Consider the following 19157-nt stretch of genomic DNA (forward strand, 5'->3'; position numbering starts at 1 on the left):
AATTAAATTAATAAATAAACTAATAATTTGGTCATCAGAGAATAGCAACAAGTTTCATACGTAAAACAACCCCACCAAACCACCACTCTTCATGGCCGCTCGCGCCCTCAACCTCCGTCCCTTTCTCCAACAACTCCCCCATTACGGGTTCTTTGCACACTACAAAGGCAGGAGGATCAATAACCCAAATGCTAAGCGATGGTAGGTGGTCGATAGCAACCTTGACACCAGAACTGGTCTGGTCTGGTCTCCTATTACAGTCCCGGGGAACGTCTCTTCTTCTACCGTGCTCTCTCGATACGACTCCTGGTTGTCCCGAGAGGAACCAGCCCAGCATTTGGTGATCGACCGATCGGTACCAGAATTCATTTTATTTTGGAGTTACTATGCAGCTCCACATATCGCCCAGCATGAGGCACGTCACAGTGTTCCCGGGGAAGGGGGTGAGGGAATTCATCAAAGTTAAGGTTACATCCCGGAGGCTTTCATACAAGATGGTCATCTACTCCCTTCTCTTCATGACGTTCTTGCTCAGGTTCATCTTTGTATTGACGGCAATGGATACCATCGAGGGAGAGACCCAGTGCTCTTCTTTAGGTAGCGTCATTGATCTTGCTGATGATGCTCCTCTCATCTCTTCTTTCTTAATTCTCTGCCTTACGTATTACAATGAGATGGTAAGTAATGTAGTGTTTTTATTATTTTTTTTATTTTTGGACATGGCTGGATATATATATATATATATATATATATATATATATATATATATATATATATATATATATATCACGTATTGGTCCTTTCGTAATGACGCTCTACTGAGTCGTAAAAGTTTCTTGTCATTGGCTAGATAAGCCCTTAAACCTTTCATCTTCATTGAAGTTCCTATTATTATACTTGTGTCATATACTTGTTGTCATTATGCTCTATAATTGGCTCTTGTCATTGTTTAGATAAGTCCTCAAACCTTTCATCTTGAAGTTCCTATTATTATACTTTTGTTATATACTTGTCATCATTATGCCATATAATTGGCTGTGCATATCGCCGGTGCCAGTGCCTTGGTTATGTGCGAGGCGCATAGGAAACAACGAATGCCGTCATCGTGACCACTGTATATATATATATATATATACATAGAGAGAGAGAGAGAGAGAGAGAGAGAGAGAGAGAGAGAGAGAACTGTGGAAATGCTGTATTAGTGCTTTTTGACAACTGCTTTTCTATCGATCGGATTCAGAAGACACTGACCTACGTTTGTTCAGTGAGGACTTGAAAAATGCAACAGCCAATTGCATTGCGCATTGCTAGATGAATGACCAAAAGATGATGTTCTCAGCTATTTATTTAGTTCTTTACCATATACAGTTGGTGAAATGAGAAAAAGTAAAGGGAATAAGATATATTATAAGATCAGTTAAACCATATTACCGAACAAAGTTAGATAACTCGATGGAGTAATGAGCTAGAAACTTGGAGAGTTGAAATGTTGGTTGGTGTAATGATCTTCATACTCCAGCAAATTAATCCGTAGGAATATAATGAACATGTTTAGCTTATATTCCTAAAAAGTTAGAATGTGTGCTAATCAAAGGCAGTAAAAAAAAAAAAAAAATCAATTTGTTCATGTCTAACTTTCAGAGCAGTTGGAGAGGCGGCAGATGGGGACCTGTGATTCATCACACCACCAACTAAAGATCACGATTTACTGAACAAGGTAGCTGCCCTGTCATAAGCTGAATCTGTAGCATGCATCCAATCTAAAAGACGTCCGTTCGACCAAAAGAAGAACCCAAGGCAAAAAAAAAAAAAAGGCAAGTACCGTGATTAGATTAGGCTCCTCGTTTCCCCTGTGGAGCACGGTGGGGGGTGAAGAGGACACGGCAGCTGAAAAGGCTGGTTCGGTATATTTGGAGTTATAAATCGATGCGGTGGTATAAAGCGAATGATGAACTGTTGTTTCAAGTGTCGCCCGGATTCCGGATTTACTTTAGCCTTCTTCTTTCCACCTATGCAAAAAGAAGAAGAGACAATAAAACAAAAATAAGCTAATTTTTTCTCGTGTTATCTCCCTTAGAATACTTGTCCTCCATGTACTCTGATTGTTGGCTGTCTCAGGATGCATAGGCAAGAGATTGGGTCCAAGAATGTGGAGGCGGCCGGACTCAGCCTCAGTGGTACGCTTCGGTTGCCTTGAAACGAACTTAGCTTTAATTTCAAGCATCCGACAATAAACAAATGAATAGACAAAGAACCTGACTGCTCGTAAAAACAAAAAATTGACAACCACATGGTCTCGCAGACTGTTCCAGAGGAGATTTATCGGATGTTGGAAGGACCCGAGCCGGACGAACCGACGGCTGGGTCGGATGTACCGCAGACGTTGGAGGAATTCATCGAAGAGATGAAGAGCGACAGAACCGATGCCAAAACGTTTGCCTTGCGGCTCAGAGCAATGGTGGGTGGTGCTTGCCCAAGAGCAATGTTTGGGACTTGGAGTGTTGACCGCCACCGTTGACCGTTGCCTGCAGGTCTCGCTGCTGGACCAAAAGACGAGGGTGGCCAAGATACAGGAGTACCTGTACCGCCACGTGGCGTCCAGCAGCATCCCCAAGCCGCTCCATTGCCTGGCCCTCCGGCTGGCCCAGGAGCACTCCACCAACGTCGGGGCCCGTCACCAGCTGCCGGCCCCGGAGCGGGTCCCTGCCCTGGTGGACCCCGAGCTGTACCACTTCGTCCTAGCCTCCGACAACGTGCTCGCCGCCGCGGTGGTGGCCGCCTCCCTCGTGGCCAACGCCCTCCTCCCGGGCTCGGTGGTGCTGCACGTGATCACGGACCGCAAGACATACGCGCCCATGCAGGCCTGGTTCTCGCTGCACCCGCTGGCCCCCGCGGTCGTGGAGGTGAAGGCGCTGCACCACTTCGACTGGTTCACCAGGGGGAGGGTCCCGGTGATGGAGGCCATGGAGAAGGACCGGGCTGCTCGGTCGCACTTCCGGGGAGGATCCTCGGCGATCGTCGCAAACGTTAGCGAGAAACCCATCATCGTGGCGGCCAAGCTGCAGGCTTTGAGCCCCAAGTATCACTCTGTCATGAACCATATAAGAATCCATCTGCCTGAGGTGAGCTTTAGCAGAGTTTTGAGTTTGAGATGAGGTGTCATTACATATTACATTACATGCTTCTCATGCTGAGTTCTGCCCGAGATGGAGCAACCTTTGACGATTGGCATTCCCGGCATACTGCAGTTGTTTCCTAGCCTTAACAAGGTCGTGTTTCTCGATGATGACGTCGTCGTCCAAGCCGATCTTTCGCCATTATGGGACATTGATCTACAAGGCAAAGTAAATGGCGCGGTGGAGACATGCAGGGGCGCGGATAAATTTGTGATGTCAAAGAGATTGAAGCACTATTTGAACTTCTCTCATCCGCTAATATCTAAAAATTTCCAACCGGATGAGTGTGCTTGGGCATATGGCATGAATGTCTTCGATCTAGAGGCGTGGAGGAAGACCAACATCAGTGTCACTTATTACCACTGGCTACAGATGGTACGTTTACAAGTTGTCAAAGCATCCAGCAGTTGCTGCTGTGAGTTAATTTTTTGTTATTTCCTGTCTTGGACTCATCCCTTACCCTGTTTTCTCTTCCTCTTCATCCCACATAGAACTTGGAATCAGATTTGAGTCTTTGGCAGTTGGGGACTCTACCTCCAGGCTTAATAGCCTTCCATGGTCATGTCCATGTCATTGATCCTTACTGGCACATGTTGGGTCTTGGCTACCAAGAAAATACTACGGTGGAGGATGCAGAGAAAGCAGCTGTGGTCCATTTCAACGGCAGAGCTAAGCCTTGGTTGGACATAGCATTCCCAGAAATCAGACCTCTGTGGGCCAAGTACCTGAATTTGTCGGACAAGTTGATCAGAGCTTGTAACATCAGAGCTTAACGGGGATGGACCTGGCGAAACTATCACTGCAATGACCGCAAGGAATCGAGCATGAGGAAGGGCAAAATTTGTTCGATGCGCTCAGAGACTTGCAAGCTGATGTAGGAAGCCAAGCAAGTGTAATAGTCAGAGTCCTGCATGCCTCCTTTTTCCTCGTCTAGGAAAGATTTTGGGGATCTGTCGATACGATTCTGGATCATGAATGAATGATGCATTTATTGTTTTCATGAGTTTGTGTCCGAAAGGAATAAAGAGAAATGTCAGGGGGTCTTAATACCATCATTTGAACTATGGCCGAGAAGGAACCTACAATTGTTCTCTTGTACATTGAACCAACCTGGACGATGCCTGCCACTCTCGGATCTCCGTCTCTTGGGTGGTAAGTGAACTTGCCACCGAATTGTTCTCTTGTTTTCCAACATGATCGCTTCCTTCTCGCACGGACGGAGATGGCGAACTCGAGCGGGATGCGTGTCTGTGCATGCTGAAGTTGCAAGCCCTTTCTCTCTCCCATCATCGTCTTTCTTGACCGACGGAGCCAATTGCTGAGGCTTTTGTAGCACGATGCAAGTCGCCGCTCAAGGCATCACTATTTAACTGTGTAACTTTTCCTAATATTTATTGCTTGCAACTCATTTGGTTTTGCTAACCAATCAAGTTTATCCTCTTCTGTTTCCTAAGAGACAGTCCATCGAGACCACTGCTCCCAGGAACGGATGCCATCGTTTCAAATAGATTGCATCGTTCGAAACGTATAAACTAGATCGCTGATATCACGCGGGTTGATATCGTGATAACGTGATGCAGCGGAGAACCTATTTCAGAATACATCAGATCAGGAGGTAATTCCCAACATGAGGAATAATTTATGTGGATTTTTATTTTCCCCAAGAAAATAAACCAACTTTCATTACCCTTCTTCCATCGGAAGGCTATCATAAAAAAGGTCGAGTACGGCAGGGTGGAAGCTTCAGCTCCCCACATACTGTGTAGTTCGCTAAATTATAGGAAGCGTATCAAGTGATTAGATAAGACATGATAGGCTACATTAAATTGACTGCCCATCTTGTTACATTTTCAGAGGAAGAAATGACATGCTACGAGGGATGCGTCGATCCAGTTTTATCAAGTGTGATCAGCGTTTTACGCTCCAATATTATGATGTTAAGTTATATTAATCAGTATGATTCCATCTAGAAGCTTTCGAGTCATTAGATAAGACATGATATGAATTTTATGCCAACAAGAGCAGAGCTAAATAAAACTCATCCACGCATGCATCCAAGGAGTTTGAAGCTGCTAGCTAATAATATAGGGAAGGCACTTAATTGTTGCCTCATGCCATTCTTCATGTGCTGAGAGTACCAGAGTCGCAGGAGCGAAGAGGCTGGACCAAACAGGTTCAACTGTAGACGACTTAATTATGTGTACCTGAAGAGGGTGGCTTGCTGCGGGGATTGCATGCGTTTAAATTGAACCACTGGTTCAGCATGACATCAACGGTGAACTGTAGTTTCCTCCTTGGTATACCAATTTCCGTTCGACCCTGAAGCCACAATTGTTTTCCCTGCAAAGCTTTTCCATGAGACCACTATTTGGATTCGCGGTCTTAGCTATCCTGTAAAACTGGTGTACATCAACATTGATTCAGTGCAGGAGCTGTCATCAGTGCGCTCGGAGGCCCGATCAATGGGCGGGAGGCTCTGTATGTGTGGGCCCGATGGAAACACGGGACACGCCGTCCACTTGGATGCGTGATTAATAAAATTAAGCAACGCCAGGTGGCTCAGTCAATCCAAATGAGTAGGATTAGGTTTCCAAACTTTGAGCTTCCTAGTTAAGTCGGGTGGATTTGGATTTGGATTTGGATTTGGATTTGGATTTGCATGGCTGGGTGACGAGAGGTGTAGTGTCCTCTCCGAAACCTGGGCCACGCATCTACTGCCTTCGATGGAATCAACAAAGCTTCACGTTTTCAGAGGGGAAAGGTGATCGAGACTCCGAGTAGTGGGTGTGTCCATCAGTGGTAGATAGCTAGCGACTTTTACCGAGTACGATTCCCACCCATCAACGGAAGCGTCCAAAATAAAAAAGAAGAATCATGGCCCCCCTCCCAACCCAACAAAGACATCGACAAAAGAAAACAGAAGAAAGCATTATTCTGACATTTCGACGGCCAACGGAACGCAAACACAACCCTTTTCTAATATCAACAAGGTTTGGCGGTGAATCCACGTCGTTGCTGCTAGGATGAGACACTAGCGTGACTTGGCCACACAGAAAAAAGCCAAGAGAGAGAGAGAGAGAGAGAGAGAGAGATGAGCTTTATCTTCACAAAAGTTGCCGACGTTCTTAAATTCTACTGCAAACGTAGGATTATACCATGAGGCATTCATGTGATCCATGGTGTTGAAACAGGCCGCCTCCTCATCCTCTCGAGGAAGGAACTCTTCTCTGTCGTAACCCACAGCAGTTATTATATCCACCTGACCCGCCCCATGAACGACTCCCTATTCCTTCTCCAATGTGTACTGCTCCTCCTCCCACTGACCGTCCTCACCACAACCCGCCTCTCCGTTGCAGGAGCCACCGAGTCCACGTCTCAGCTCCACGGCATAGAGCTCCTCCTGAACCTAAGAGATCGCTGGAAGGAGTCCATACAAAGGGAGGCAAGCCTGGGCTACCACACTATCATCTCGTGTGTTCTCTGCTTCATCGCTGCCTCTGTTTCGAGTGCAGGAGGGGTCAGTGGCGGTTCTTTGTTCCTCCCCATCCTCAATCTGGTGGCCGGACTAGACCTGAAGGTAGCCACCACTTACTCGGCTTTCATGGTCACAGGGGGTTCCTTAGCCAATGTTCTGTACAACGTCATCCTCACTAACCATGGCCCGGAAGCAGCCAAAAAGCCTTTGATCAATTATGACATTGCGCTCCTCTCGCAACCCAGTATGCTGGCAGGGGTCAGCCTGGGGGTCATCTGTAACATCATGTTCCCGGAGTGGCTCATTGTCGTCCTATTTGCCGTCTTCCTTGCATGCTCGACTTACAGGACATGCAAGGCCGGGCTTAGGTGCTGGAACTCTGAGACCCAAGAGATGGAACGAAGTGATGGTTGCGGATGGGAGGGGAATGGAGGTGCAGAGGGTGCGAATGGCGGCGTGGAAGAGGCTCTCCTGGGCGGTGCGCCAGAGGGCAGGATGATGAGGTTCCCTTGGGAGGATACGGTGGTTTTGGCGATGGTGTGGGCCTTATTTTTCCTTCTGCATCTTCTCATAGGAGGCAAGCATGGCAAGGTAAGTTTATACCTGAACATAGAAAATCTACAAAAAATATATATATATATTTAATAATCAAATATTATGATTATGTATCTTTTGATATCATTCATAATATTTTTTAAAATAATTTATATATGATCATGAATTTTATAAAATAAGTCATAAGTCTAACCAATACAATAATACTCAGTTAAGTCAAATTAGCAATGTGAGTTATAACAATTATATGTCATTAATATCAAACTCTTCTCTGTATATCATAATATTATTAGTATTTTCTAATACAATACTAACCCATATAATCATATCATCACATCAATTATAATATATATATATATATAACTTTAATTATATAAATAAAAAAATATCAATTATAATATTTATTTAAATATATATCACCATATGTTTTATAGGTTGCTCATGAGCTCAATCATGAAAGCATGGGATGTAAGGCCTTAGGAAATGAATTAGTAATCAATATAGTATAATTCAAATTTTCAATTAACATTGTTCAACTATTTCTCTAACTATAAAATACTTAAATTTGCTAAAATATTTGCTATTTTTAGAGAAATAAATACTGTTGATTTATTTTTTTCCCATATTTTCCTATTATATTTTCTTTCCATTAGCAACTTAGCAATCGAATCTAACTCCACCAAGTGCAAGATAAAATTTTACAGTGATTAGTGGCCTCAAAGCATATTATGATATCAGTTGTTATTTTTTATCATATAATTTGTATTATACTATTCTTAAAAATTATCTCTCGAGATAATATAAATATAAATCATAAAATATATTTCTTATTATCAAGATAATTTACAAAATCAGTATATGAAAATCTTATCATTTAAACTAATATAATCTCTTGTATGTAAGTATATAATACTTCATCTTTTACTGACATCTTATTATTTTATTGGTAGCCTTCTAATGTTTCATTTATGAGTAACTCTAATATCCATCTAGTATTTCTTATTATAAAATTGATATTTGATTTGGTATAGACTTAAATATATAATAGACTTCAAATTGCACATTCATAAGAAATATTTTTATTTAATTCTTTTCTAAGTTAATCTTAGGACACTAGCTTTAACTAAAATTTTCACCTATGATAATGAGTATATTATTAGCTAAACAATCTTTGAGATATCTTTAAGACTCGACTTGATCAACAAGTTAATCTTAGGACACTAGCTTTAACTAAAATCTCTTTAAGACTCGATTAATATATTCTTTCTGAGATATTCTTAATAATATTTGAGACATCTTCCCAATAACATAAGTTATCTTATTTATATCAATCATTTTAAAATTTCTGATGAGAAACATCATCCACAAACAATATAATAAATTTGCTCTCATTGACATTCAAATATAAATATTGATCAATAATATTTTTTTAACTCTAAAGGAAGTAATGATTTTATGAAAATTATTAACTATAACCTTGTTTAAAGTTACAAATGATTTTTCTAAGTGTGTAGGCCAAAATTTTTTCCCCTTTCTCTACGATTCCTTTAGGTTGTTTCATGTAAATTTTTTCACCTAGATCCTCATTCGAAAAACTTATTTTTATATTTATATGATGTAACTTAAGATCATAATAGGCTTTTAACATCATGATGATTGTTAATGAGTTCATTTAAGAACTAAAAAAATATCTTGTTATAGTTTATGTCTTTTTTATGAATAAAATATTTGACTATAAGTTTGACTTTATATCATTCAATATTACTTTTTGAGTCATGTTCAATCTTAAGATTAATTTATAAGAGACTCTTTTATAATTATTATATAATTTAATGATTATTGGTTCATTAATTTTAACTTTTTTTTATTACATTATGCCATTTTTTAAAATCATCACTTCTTACTTATGAAAATAATAAGGGATCATTTTGATTCCTATGTTTGATTTTTTTATACATACCATTTAATAATAAAAATGATTGGCTTCTTTTCTCTTTAAAATCTTCTAAAAAATATGGATTGTTATGTTGTTGTTTATCCTCATGAATTTGTTCAATTAATTTTACAATCAAAATCTAAGATTCAATGGTATTAAGAAAATCACAAGATCTTTCTTATTTTAATCTTAATTCTTCTATATACTGGTCAACTCATTTAAGTTTTATTTATTTTTTATTTATGTTGTAATGAACTTTAAATGAGATAAACTAAGAATGAAGATAATTAAAAATAAATTGCATGAGAAATACTTGCCATGTCTATTTTTTTTTTACATTATAGCTTTGTTAGTCATTACGAGGATATGTCTTGGAATTCGTCAAATCCCATAATACTAAACTATAGTCAATTCTTTTATAAAGATATCAATCAAATTTCAATATGTAAGTTATATAGAAATCTAAATATTATTAGTAATCATCATAAAACTAAGCATAAATAGATCTTTCTTAATTATTTATTTTATTTATTTGTTTAATATAATTTTCAATAGTTAAGTTTATGATTCTTCTAAGATAAGGTTTAACATACATTGTTTAAATTATATATGTTCAAACTATTTATAATAATTTAATCTAAAAATATAAGGACATCAAAAGTACAATAATATAATGGAAAGTACTACTATAATAATATAATAATAATTTTTTTAATTTTTTTAAATAAAGATTAAATCATTAATATAATCTTTATTTCATCTTTGAATAAAATATTGATATATTTAATGTTCACACAAGATTTTACAAGTATGAAAGATTAATATCTTCCTTTATAGAATAGTGTTACTATCCTTGAGTATACAACCTTTAACTATAAGAATATTTAAAATAATATAATTCTACTTTATCACATAATTATTCTAAATAGATAATTCTTAAGAATGATCTAAATCTCCTAATTATGAATGTCATTATGAATATTATGCTTATTAATATCATTTAAGACTAATTTTATAATATAATTTTATAAATTTATTAGTTCAAACCACTTTAGCAACTATAAGATTAATATAAGAATATAAAATATATTTTAAATGTCATGTAAATGATAAAATATTTATTATAATTTATATTCCAAAAGCTTATCATTTTAGATCACTTTGATGACTACAAGTCATATAAAACTTAAGAAAATTAATTATAAATAATATTTAATAATTTTTCTTCAATATGTTCCTATACAAGTAGTTCAATATTAATAAAATAATAATCATAATAATTATTAAATATTAATTAATATAAGAAAAACTCATATGATAATTATAATCATGATAAAACATAAATCATATCTTTATATAAAAATAAATATTATTTTATAATTTTTTAATATGAATATGAATAACCACATAAATATTCAAAATTAATAATTAAAATTTAAATATTATAATAAAATAATAAAAAAATACCGATATTTCATATGAGAAAATTATAAAAGAAAATAATAATTTATAGGTTTTTCTAAAATTTTGTATGGAACCTTAAATTAGACTAGTTAACCTTCTTTAATTGGAAAAGTCTAAAATTGAGTTACCCAAAATGAGCTCATAGATTTGAGTCAAACATTAACTCAATTAGATCACTCAAAATTAGAGTTGACTGAAGTCAAAATTAGTCAAAACCAAGATTCGATCAAAATAAAATTTGACTAAGGCCAAAATCGATCAAAAATTAAACTCTTACCAAATTAGGTCTAAATCAATCAATGTTGGACTCAAATCCTACCATTATAGGTAATAGCAATGCCAACCAACATATTCGTTGCCCACGATGGCAACATAATAACGGTGTCACAACATTTCAAATATAGATCTAAATACAAAATACATATGATATACTTTTATGATCTAAAATATTTAGATTTCAAAGATAACTCATATACTAATTGTCAGCATAAAAACTATAATTATACTATTATATGAAAAATTTTAATACTATAAATTAAAATCAAATAATCATAGATCAAATATTATGAGTGTGTACCTTTCGTTATCGTTCTAAATATCTATTTTTTAATCTGCAAAAGCATCGTTATCCGATTTGAAAGAAATAACAATATCGATCTATAAGGAGAACTAGATTTGTCTTCTCAATTCTTCCTATTTTTCATGTGATCACTATGAGCGATGGAATAGGAACTAAGGGAGATTAAGAATAGATTTATAATCTCAATTTCTGATGTTTTATCTATCGAATATCCTATCCTTTTACATGCAAGAGTAGAGGATCTAGATAGTAATTAAAATTTTTTTTATCAAAATCATCTCCTAAATAATTCTATAATAAGTGAACTTTATTTTTATTGATCAATAATCATAATCATAATTTAATTATATTTATATTGATCTAATTGGTACCATTCTTGTGGCCATAGTCTCTTCATTGTAGGAGTTGTGGGATGAGGCCAAAGGCAAAAAATAGTAAATCATCTCATTCCTCTGTTTTTATCTTGGGCGCCTGATTAGCTGAGCCTGAATGAGCCTAGTAAGACAAGTACGGTGACCATATAAAACAAGTAAAAATGATCACGTCGAAAGGGTGTAGGTCTTCGTTCTCGCACTGCGACAGACGTCGACAGCGTGAAGCTGACTCAGATGTAAATTAGTAACCTATAGATATAAAATGCTTTTTTTTGTTTTTGTTTTTGGTGATGAATGATTTGAATCTATAAAGTACCACCAGTGCTTACTTTCTTGTATTCTATAAAATAGAAAGCTGCTTCTTTTGATTAGCAGGTAAATGATGAGCATATACAACGCTTCAAAGAACTCTCAGTCCTTGGCTCATCCTATATTTTATAGACATAAGTTGCACACTTTGTGAACTTCGATTGTTCTTCTCAGGGTGCAATGAACTTAAAACCATGTGGAGTTGCCTATTGGTCGATCACATTTTCTCAGGTTCCTCTGTCAATTGCTTTCACGTTATATGTTCTGTATGAGAAAAAGAAGAAGAAGAAGAAGAAGAATTGTCGTCAGCAAGAAGAAGGCGAGGTGAGTCGACTGGACCGGCATGGATCTAATTTGGGAATTGACTCGTCCACGGATCATCTAACGAGTTCGCAGCCTATTTTATCCCAGGACAAAGTAGGAACAGGGATGGCGGCACTTCCCATGTTTGTCTTTCCATCGGCGGCACTATCAGCAGGGGCTTTGAGTGGCCTCTTTGGCATTGGTGGAGGATTGCTCCTGAACCCCGTGCTTCTTCAGATTGGGATAGCTCCTCAGGTGAGACTTGTTTTCTGGACTTTTCCCGGTCTAAGCAAACCAGTGACTTTAAAAACGTGGCAGCTAAAGCTACGTCCTGAAGGATTCTCTTAAAAGCTAAGTAGAATCATGCAGAAGATTCTTTTTGGGTATCTTTCTTATACCAGCGGCAATTGAGGACTTTTATCTGATTTTTGCTTAAGGAAAATGCAACTTTATTTGCCATTCCAAGTTACCAGTAGTAGCCCAAGGCATAAACGGATACTTCAGCTATGAGTTTGAAATATGCACGTAGTAGTTCATTCGTGCAAGTATACACACGTTTCTATGTTTTATCGTCACCGGACGAGTGTTGTTGGATTGTCCGCTAACACACTCCCTGGCTCTTTTGGTAGACTGCAGCAGCAACGAGCACTTTCATGGTGATGTTCTCGGCCTCGATGACCGCCCTTCAGTATGTAATCCTGGGCATGACGGGAATCGGTCGAGCTTCGGTTTACGCAGCGCTGTGCTTCGTAGCTTCAGCTACTGGTTTGGTGGTCATGAAAAGAATCATAGTGAAGTCAGGCGGCAGAGTGTCTCTTACCGTGTTCACAGTCACGGCGGTGATGTCACTCAGCACCATCACCGTAGTTTGCTATGGCACGGCCGATGTATGGAACGAGTACACGAGCGGAAAGTATATGGGCTTCAGACCACCATGCTAAGTTTGCACAGGCCTCGGCTCTGCTAATTACCATGTTAAACCCAAACTTTGAGCACTACAGTCCTGGCCTTAAGCTCTTTTCTTTAGCACCCTGTGTTTTTTTTTTTTTTACACTTGTTTCATAATAAAGAAGGTTAATAAGCTCGAAAACTTCAAAGATAAAAAAAAAAAAAAAGGAATCAAACACGAGTGTGTTGATTAATTAATTACAAGGAAAATTTGTCCATTTTCTCTGTGGAACTCAAGTCACCGAATCTTTGGGAGATTGCAGATTAAAGTTAATCGAGTATGCATGCATGCACATTTTAACTGCAAAATTGTGAAAATAAATGCATCGGTGACATATGATAAAGGAGACTATTCAGCAACCGGAAGGATAATAGATGCAATGGTACAGAAGAACAGTGTACCGTATTCTATCTAATCAACACCTTCAAATGGTCATCGTCCTTTGATTACGATCCAAAATCTAATCGAATTAGTACAACTGTCTAGTCGTACCATCATAGGAGACAAAAAATAATCATAAGAATACGGTATGAGATCTTTATCAGATACACCCCCCTGACGAAGGATCATTATCTCTTTGATGCTAGTAGATCTGTGACAAGGTCAAGTTTGGAGCACGAACGTAGGTTTGATTCGAGTTCCTGATGCGGCCACATCGACTAAAATTCAAATGAGTAACAGACGCATGAACGGAGCCTGTAGCCGAACCTGTAGGGCCGACGCTAGAGCGGCTGCAACCAACAGTGTCGAGATCACCACCGTCCTTGAGGAAGACAGCAGCATCGATCCTTGTCGTCCATTCGTCTGCAGATCCGACGGCCCTCCGCATTAATCCGTGTGGTTCTACGTCATTGGACTCGCATCCCCCGTCGGTGCGCTATATAAATGTGCGCTGGTCTAACCATCCGTTCGCTCTCACTAGATCGAGTGCTTTCTCTCTCTTTGTCCGATTCGAGTTTTGAAGAGCGATGGCGGGAAGAGGGAAGACGTTAGCCTCGGGTGCGGCGAAGAAGGGGACGTCGAGGAGTAGCAAGGCTGGCCTCCAGTTCCCTGTTGGCCGGATTGCGCGGTTCTTGAAGGCCGGCAAGTACGCCGAGCGAGTCGGCGCCGGTGCCCCCGTCTACCTCGCCGCCGTTCTCGAGTATCTTGCTGCTGAGGTTTGTGTCTCTTTGGATCTGTCTTTCTTCTATTCTCATATGGCCATCTTGATCTCCCATCCATCTATATCGTCACACGGGTGGTATGCAACAAAAAAGCAAAAAAAAAAGGGGGAAAGGTTGGGATCAATTTACGTTTCTTTGTATTTTCTTCGGTGACTTTAAGCTCCGTAACCCACTGTGTTTAGATTTGTTTTTTGCAATTCGTTGAATTAAACAAGATTCTTTTTTTAATAAATCGTTTTCGAGAAAATTAGGATGTTTGTCGAGTATAGTGTTTTTGAAAATTTTTCCATAAGTGTAGCTGATTTTTCGTTATTTTTCCGCAAGTGTAGTTTTTTTTTTCCCTCTCTTTTTTGTGGTTTCTTTTGAGCATTAGTTGCCGACACTTTTGGAACTCTTTGTTTGACATGCATATATGAAATCTCTCTTTCTTTACGTCTAATTACTTTGCGCAAGCAACTTTGGGTTACTGTCTTTTCTTCTATACTCATTCTTTTGTTGTAAGGAGTTGGTAAATTAGCAATCACCGAGTGCATGTGGATGGTGGTGGGCATGTTTAGGTGTTGGAGCTGGCGGGCAATGCAGCGCGGGACAACAAGAAGACTCGGATCGTGCCCCGCCACATCCAGTTGGCGGTGCGGAACGACGACGAGCTGACGAAGCTGCTGGGCTCCGTCACCATCGCCAGCGGCGGCGTGATGCCCAACATCCACAATCTGCTACTCCCCAAGAAGGCCTCCAAGCACTCCGCCGCCGGCGATGGCGAGAGCTAAGCCTCGTTGCTGGAAGATTTCTAAAGAAGGAAAAAGGGGCGGCTGCCGGCCTGGTCCGTCACGGTGACCGATCAACGACGTGCTCTCTCTAATTAAGTGTCTTACTCTCAGAAGTTGATTGCTTAGGAATCGGGTAGCGGCTTGGAGCGGGAAATACCGTGTACATAGCGGCGTGCCGATGTCTGATTTCATTTGCTTTGTACGTCCAAGGTGTTGTGTGCTCCACAAAAATGGTCGGATTCCTGAATGTGTCGGATTAGTTAGTCAGGCCACATCGTGATGTCTGCCTGCTTTGACGCAATGCTCGATGAGACCAGGATGATTCCGCAGGCGAATCGCTGATGCTGTTTAACAGAGGGCAGCTTGGTTTGGATCGGAAGCGGAGCACCGTTTACCTGGCGGAGGAACAGCTTACGCGTCCATCGTCTCGTACAGGAGACACATGCATGTTAATGATCGCTGACGTGCAGTAACATCGAAGAATGGGTTTTCTGCACCTTACGATGAGGGATTATGCCTGACTCGAACCTTAATCATATGTTTGTTTTCCCACTCATACACACACACAAAAAAAAAATGATGCGGATCACTGCGTGTGTCGAGGTGAAGAAGATTCATGCGGCGGCGGCGACTTCGGTCGCCCGAATGCAAAAGCAGCGGGCGACGAATGTCATGCGGAATAGCTCGACGTGCTTCGTCTGCGTTCAGAAGTCGGCTAACGATTACAGGCCGAATAAACAAAATTACTTGGAATTTGTTTTTTATTGTTTAATATATTGTCTTCCAAGACGAATCTCGGGTTTGTTGCAAATCTAGAATTGGAGAAGTCCACCAATGTTGCTCCACCCTCGACAGTAAATGTACTATCAACTGAGGCTCCGGTGGCACAACGTCACGAATGACACAGTGAACGCTTGACCTTATCTACTTATTATTATTATTATTATTATTGGTTAATATAAAAACATAGTATATCAACAGGTTCCTTACTAATCGATCGAGGTCCTCTCATTCGATAAAGGGCTATAATAGAGTAGTAGCGATATAAGTGTTTCTTTGTGACTCGATAGCAAAGGAAGCTTGGCTTAGGTCGGATAACCGGATCCTGATGATATCTGCGTAAATATATCAGGCTAACAATATTCTTGATCTTTGAAAGGTGTTATATGCGTGGAAGAAGAAGGAATTGTTTTCGAACAATTCATGGGACGATTTCGATTTCTTTTCCTTCAAAAACGGTGGCGACAATTCATCAGGGAACGAACATTCTTGTAAGCAGTCGTCGTACGTGTAACAATTTGTTAATCACAGCTCTTTGCTCTCACTCACATCAGCTTCAGTTTGTTACACCTATTTATCCCATTCAAGTCTGGAAATGGTGCAGCTGAAATCGTAAGTAGGTGCGAAGCAAGTAAAGATGAATAAATAAAGCAAGCAATAGGCTTGCCTGATTGGTCTTTATCCTGTCGCACACTTTGGGCAACCATCCGTTCAAGCCGATCTTGCAGTAGTTGATCATCGCATGGGGAGGAACCATAGCAGGCAAGCAGGCAAGGCATCGAATAGTTGACCGTGTCTTCTATTCGATTCCATCGTTGACCTCTTTTCGTTATAGCAAATAATATATAGTTTTATCTAAAAAAAAAGAAAGAAAAGAATCCTTCAAGGCGTCTGGAATGTAATGGCTTTCAGAATGGGACATGTTCATTCGACTTTTCTGTCCGGCATTTTATCAAGTATTGGGCTGAAAAGGATTGATTGTTTACCATCCATCCCCTCTCCGGCCACCGAACACGGCAAATGCTTATTCGACAAATTTGAGGCTATGTGGTGATTGAGTTCAACAAAGATGAATTGCGCGGCAATCACCTCGATCTCTGATGTTTCATAAATCTGTTTTATCAACTGTGGGAGATTTCTAACTGAAAAAAAGAAAGATGATGATATGTACAAGGCAGATCTTGAAGAAGGCCGCCGTTATTAATTATGTATGTACATGGCGGGCGAAGCTTTAGAAAATGAAGGCCGCCGGAGCAAAAGCGGGAACAACCGCAGCCACCGCATACTGCCTGAAACACATCACACACGGAAATCTTAGTCCGAACAGTAAATACTCGTTATGCAGAGTTTTATGGATGGTGCCATGCATCACAGCATAAAATATGACACACGTTATAATGCATTATAACAATAATATGGACCATAACAAATATTCCATGGATGATGATGATCCACAAGTCAGCAGTCACACTCTGCTATAACATACTGAGATTTAGACGCCGGCCACCGTCTTTTGCAAGTGCCTAGTTATTTTTTTCACTTCAGTGATAGGTAACATGATTTCAGTCAGTATGTAATGCCGTTTATAAATCGAAAATCGTTTAACCTCTCATTCTCAAGAGATAATGAATACTAACTTCTTCTTCTTCTTCTTCTTCTTCTCTGAGAAGATAACCTATAATGAAAAAAATGCTGACGAAGATATGTATAAAAGACCCTACCAATAGTAACGTAAATTGTTTTTCGTTCAAATAAATGAGAATGGGGGACGCAATTTAATTCTGTAATAAAGATCGGACAGAGACCCAACAACCTCTCTTCCTTCAACCGTAGGTGTGATTGCCCACCTTCCTTTCCCTGCTGGTCTGTCTCCCACCTTGAATTTAGGAAAATTTTGCAGAGAATCTAACCATTTATTCTCTTATATATTTTCTATTTAACCAATTAGGATAGATATCCTTTGGTCCACTCGGTGGAGGCTACGTTATCTACTAACCGAGAAAGCGGACACACACACACACACACACACACACACACACACAGAGGAAGAGAAGGCGTCTTGCATGTATGAACTGTGATGAGAGAGGGAGAAAACAAAAAATCTACAACTCCGAAGAAGCTACCCACTGCAATTAGATTCTATGGGGAATGGGAAACGTTGTCTTCCTACGACAAGAGAGAGAGAGAGAGAGAGAGAGAGAGAGAGAGAGAGAGCTGATTGATTACCCATGGTCGTCCTTGAAGGGCCGCGGAACAAACCTACGCGTCGCTTGGGCTTTCGCCTTCCGCGGTCCGCCGCCACCCTTGGGCACCGCCTTATCCCCCATCAGCGCCGCGTCCTCTGAGATCACGACCAACGACGGCCGCCACGCCGACGCCCTCCTCCGGCGCTTGCCCTCGCACTCCTTGGCTGCCGGCGCCTCCTTATCCGGCCGTATGGCTCGCCGGCCGCAGGGGAATTCCAGTAGCCTCATATCGCCCTCTGTCGAGGAAATTGCGTATTCCACCGTGGATCCTTTCTCGCTTGGCCGATGAGTATGAATAGGGACCTCCTCGTTGGATTTATATTGACCAAACTACCCACCCTTTGGATGACTGTGAGTTGACATCGACGTCGGTCGGGCCACCCTTTGGATCATGAAATTTCATGGGGACGGATTGTTTTTGTTTGTAATCAGCACCTGAGATCCGCGAGGCTCCGATTCTCGACCGTCGGGTAATGACGTCTGGTTTCTTTGGAATCAATCGATGGTGGGTGGGGTAGGAGGCGTAGGTCTCAGCGAGTGATGGATGGTGAGCCATTCCGCTTAGCATGTACATCCATCCACGCACGCACACAGCAAGGAATCCGATGCATCCGATCAGGTTTCCCCTTTCCGTTTACGACAGCCACTCCATGCGCACAAAACCAAGAGCCGCACGCAGGAATAATCCGTGGAACGCCGGTTGGGGCATCCCCACCCGATCAAATTACCTCAATTTCCCATCGCTGCGCAGCCGACACGTTGGTGCCATGTCCCAATTCCATCCCCAGCACACTCACGGATGAAGTAGCGCCTGTGTGTACGGGGAGCAATTCCAGAGTCGCCAGGGTGGATGGATAAGGACGAGGATATTATAAGACAAGCATCTGGTCATTATTAATTGGTTATCTGCCACGACCATTTCGAGGCCCACTTGATCAGAAAGCTGTGTGGTCACACCAGGTTCCACACCCCCACGGGTTACGCAGGTCCATTCAACACCTTTGGAATGATAAAATTGTAATATGGGACAACAGAGGCCAAGTGAGACGGTGTGTGGTCTACCGCCTCTTTCCCTGT

At 40.4% G+C, this 19157-nt stretch overlaps 4 protein-coding genes across 4 annotated transcripts; 3 read left to right on the plus strand and 1 right to left on the minus strand.

Annotated features, from left to right (window-relative positions):
- Window positions 1–207: 207 nt before the first annotated feature.
- On the plus strand, window positions 208–4176 carry LOC135611379 (probable galacturonosyltransferase 12). Its single transcript, XM_065107120.1, has 6 exons — window positions 208–597; window positions 2119–2177; window positions 2303–2458; window positions 2532–3122; window positions 3249–3551; window positions 3668–4176. Exons 1-6 carry the CDS (start codon window positions 387–389, stop codon window positions 3947–3949), a joined length of 1602 nt encoding a protein of 533 aa, XP_064963192.1. The 5' UTR covers window positions 208–386; the 3' UTR covers window positions 3950–4176.
- Window positions 4177–6228: 2052 nt separating this feature from the next.
- On the plus strand, window positions 6229–13198 carry LOC103982082 (sulfite exporter TauE/SafE family protein 1). Its single transcript, XM_009398889.3, has 4 exons — window positions 6229–7242; window positions 12044–12193; window positions 12281–12427; window positions 12802–13198. The coding sequence occupies exons 1-4, from the start codon at window positions 6448–6450 to the stop codon at window positions 13111–13113; spliced, it is 1404 nt and encodes a 467-aa protein (XP_009397164.2). The 5' UTR covers window positions 6229–6447; the 3' UTR covers window positions 13114–13198.
- An 850-nt stretch (window positions 13199–14048) lies between these two features.
- On the plus strand, window positions 14049–15826 carry LOC135611380 (histone H2A.6-like). The gene is made up of 2 exons (XM_065107121.1): window positions 14049–14278; window positions 14842–15826. Exons 1-2 carry the CDS (start codon window positions 14090–14092, stop codon window positions 15052–15054), a joined length of 402 nt encoding a protein of 133 aa, XP_064963193.1. The 5' UTR covers window positions 14049–14089; the 3' UTR covers window positions 15055–15826.
- A 1082-nt stretch (window positions 15827–16908) lies between these two features.
- Window positions 16909–18698, minus strand: LOC103982080 (uncharacterized). Its single transcript, XM_009398886.3, has 2 exons — window positions 18061–18698; window positions 16909–17123 (listed from the first exon to the last, which is right to left on the minus strand). Exons 1-2 carry the CDS (start codon window positions 18306–18308, stop codon window positions 17066–17068), a joined length of 306 nt encoding a protein of 101 aa, XP_009397161.2. The 5' UTR covers window positions 18309–18698; the 3' UTR covers window positions 16909–17065.
- Window positions 18699–19157: the final 459 nt, after the last annotated feature.

Source organism: Musa acuminata, chromosome BXJ2-4, assembly GCF_036884655.1.
Source record: "Musa acuminata AAA Group cultivar baxijiao chromosome BXJ2-4, Cavendish_Baxijiao_AAA, whole genome shotgun sequence".
Lineage (NCBI taxonomy): Eukaryota > Viridiplantae > Streptophyta > Magnoliopsida > Zingiberales > Musaceae > Musa > Musa acuminata.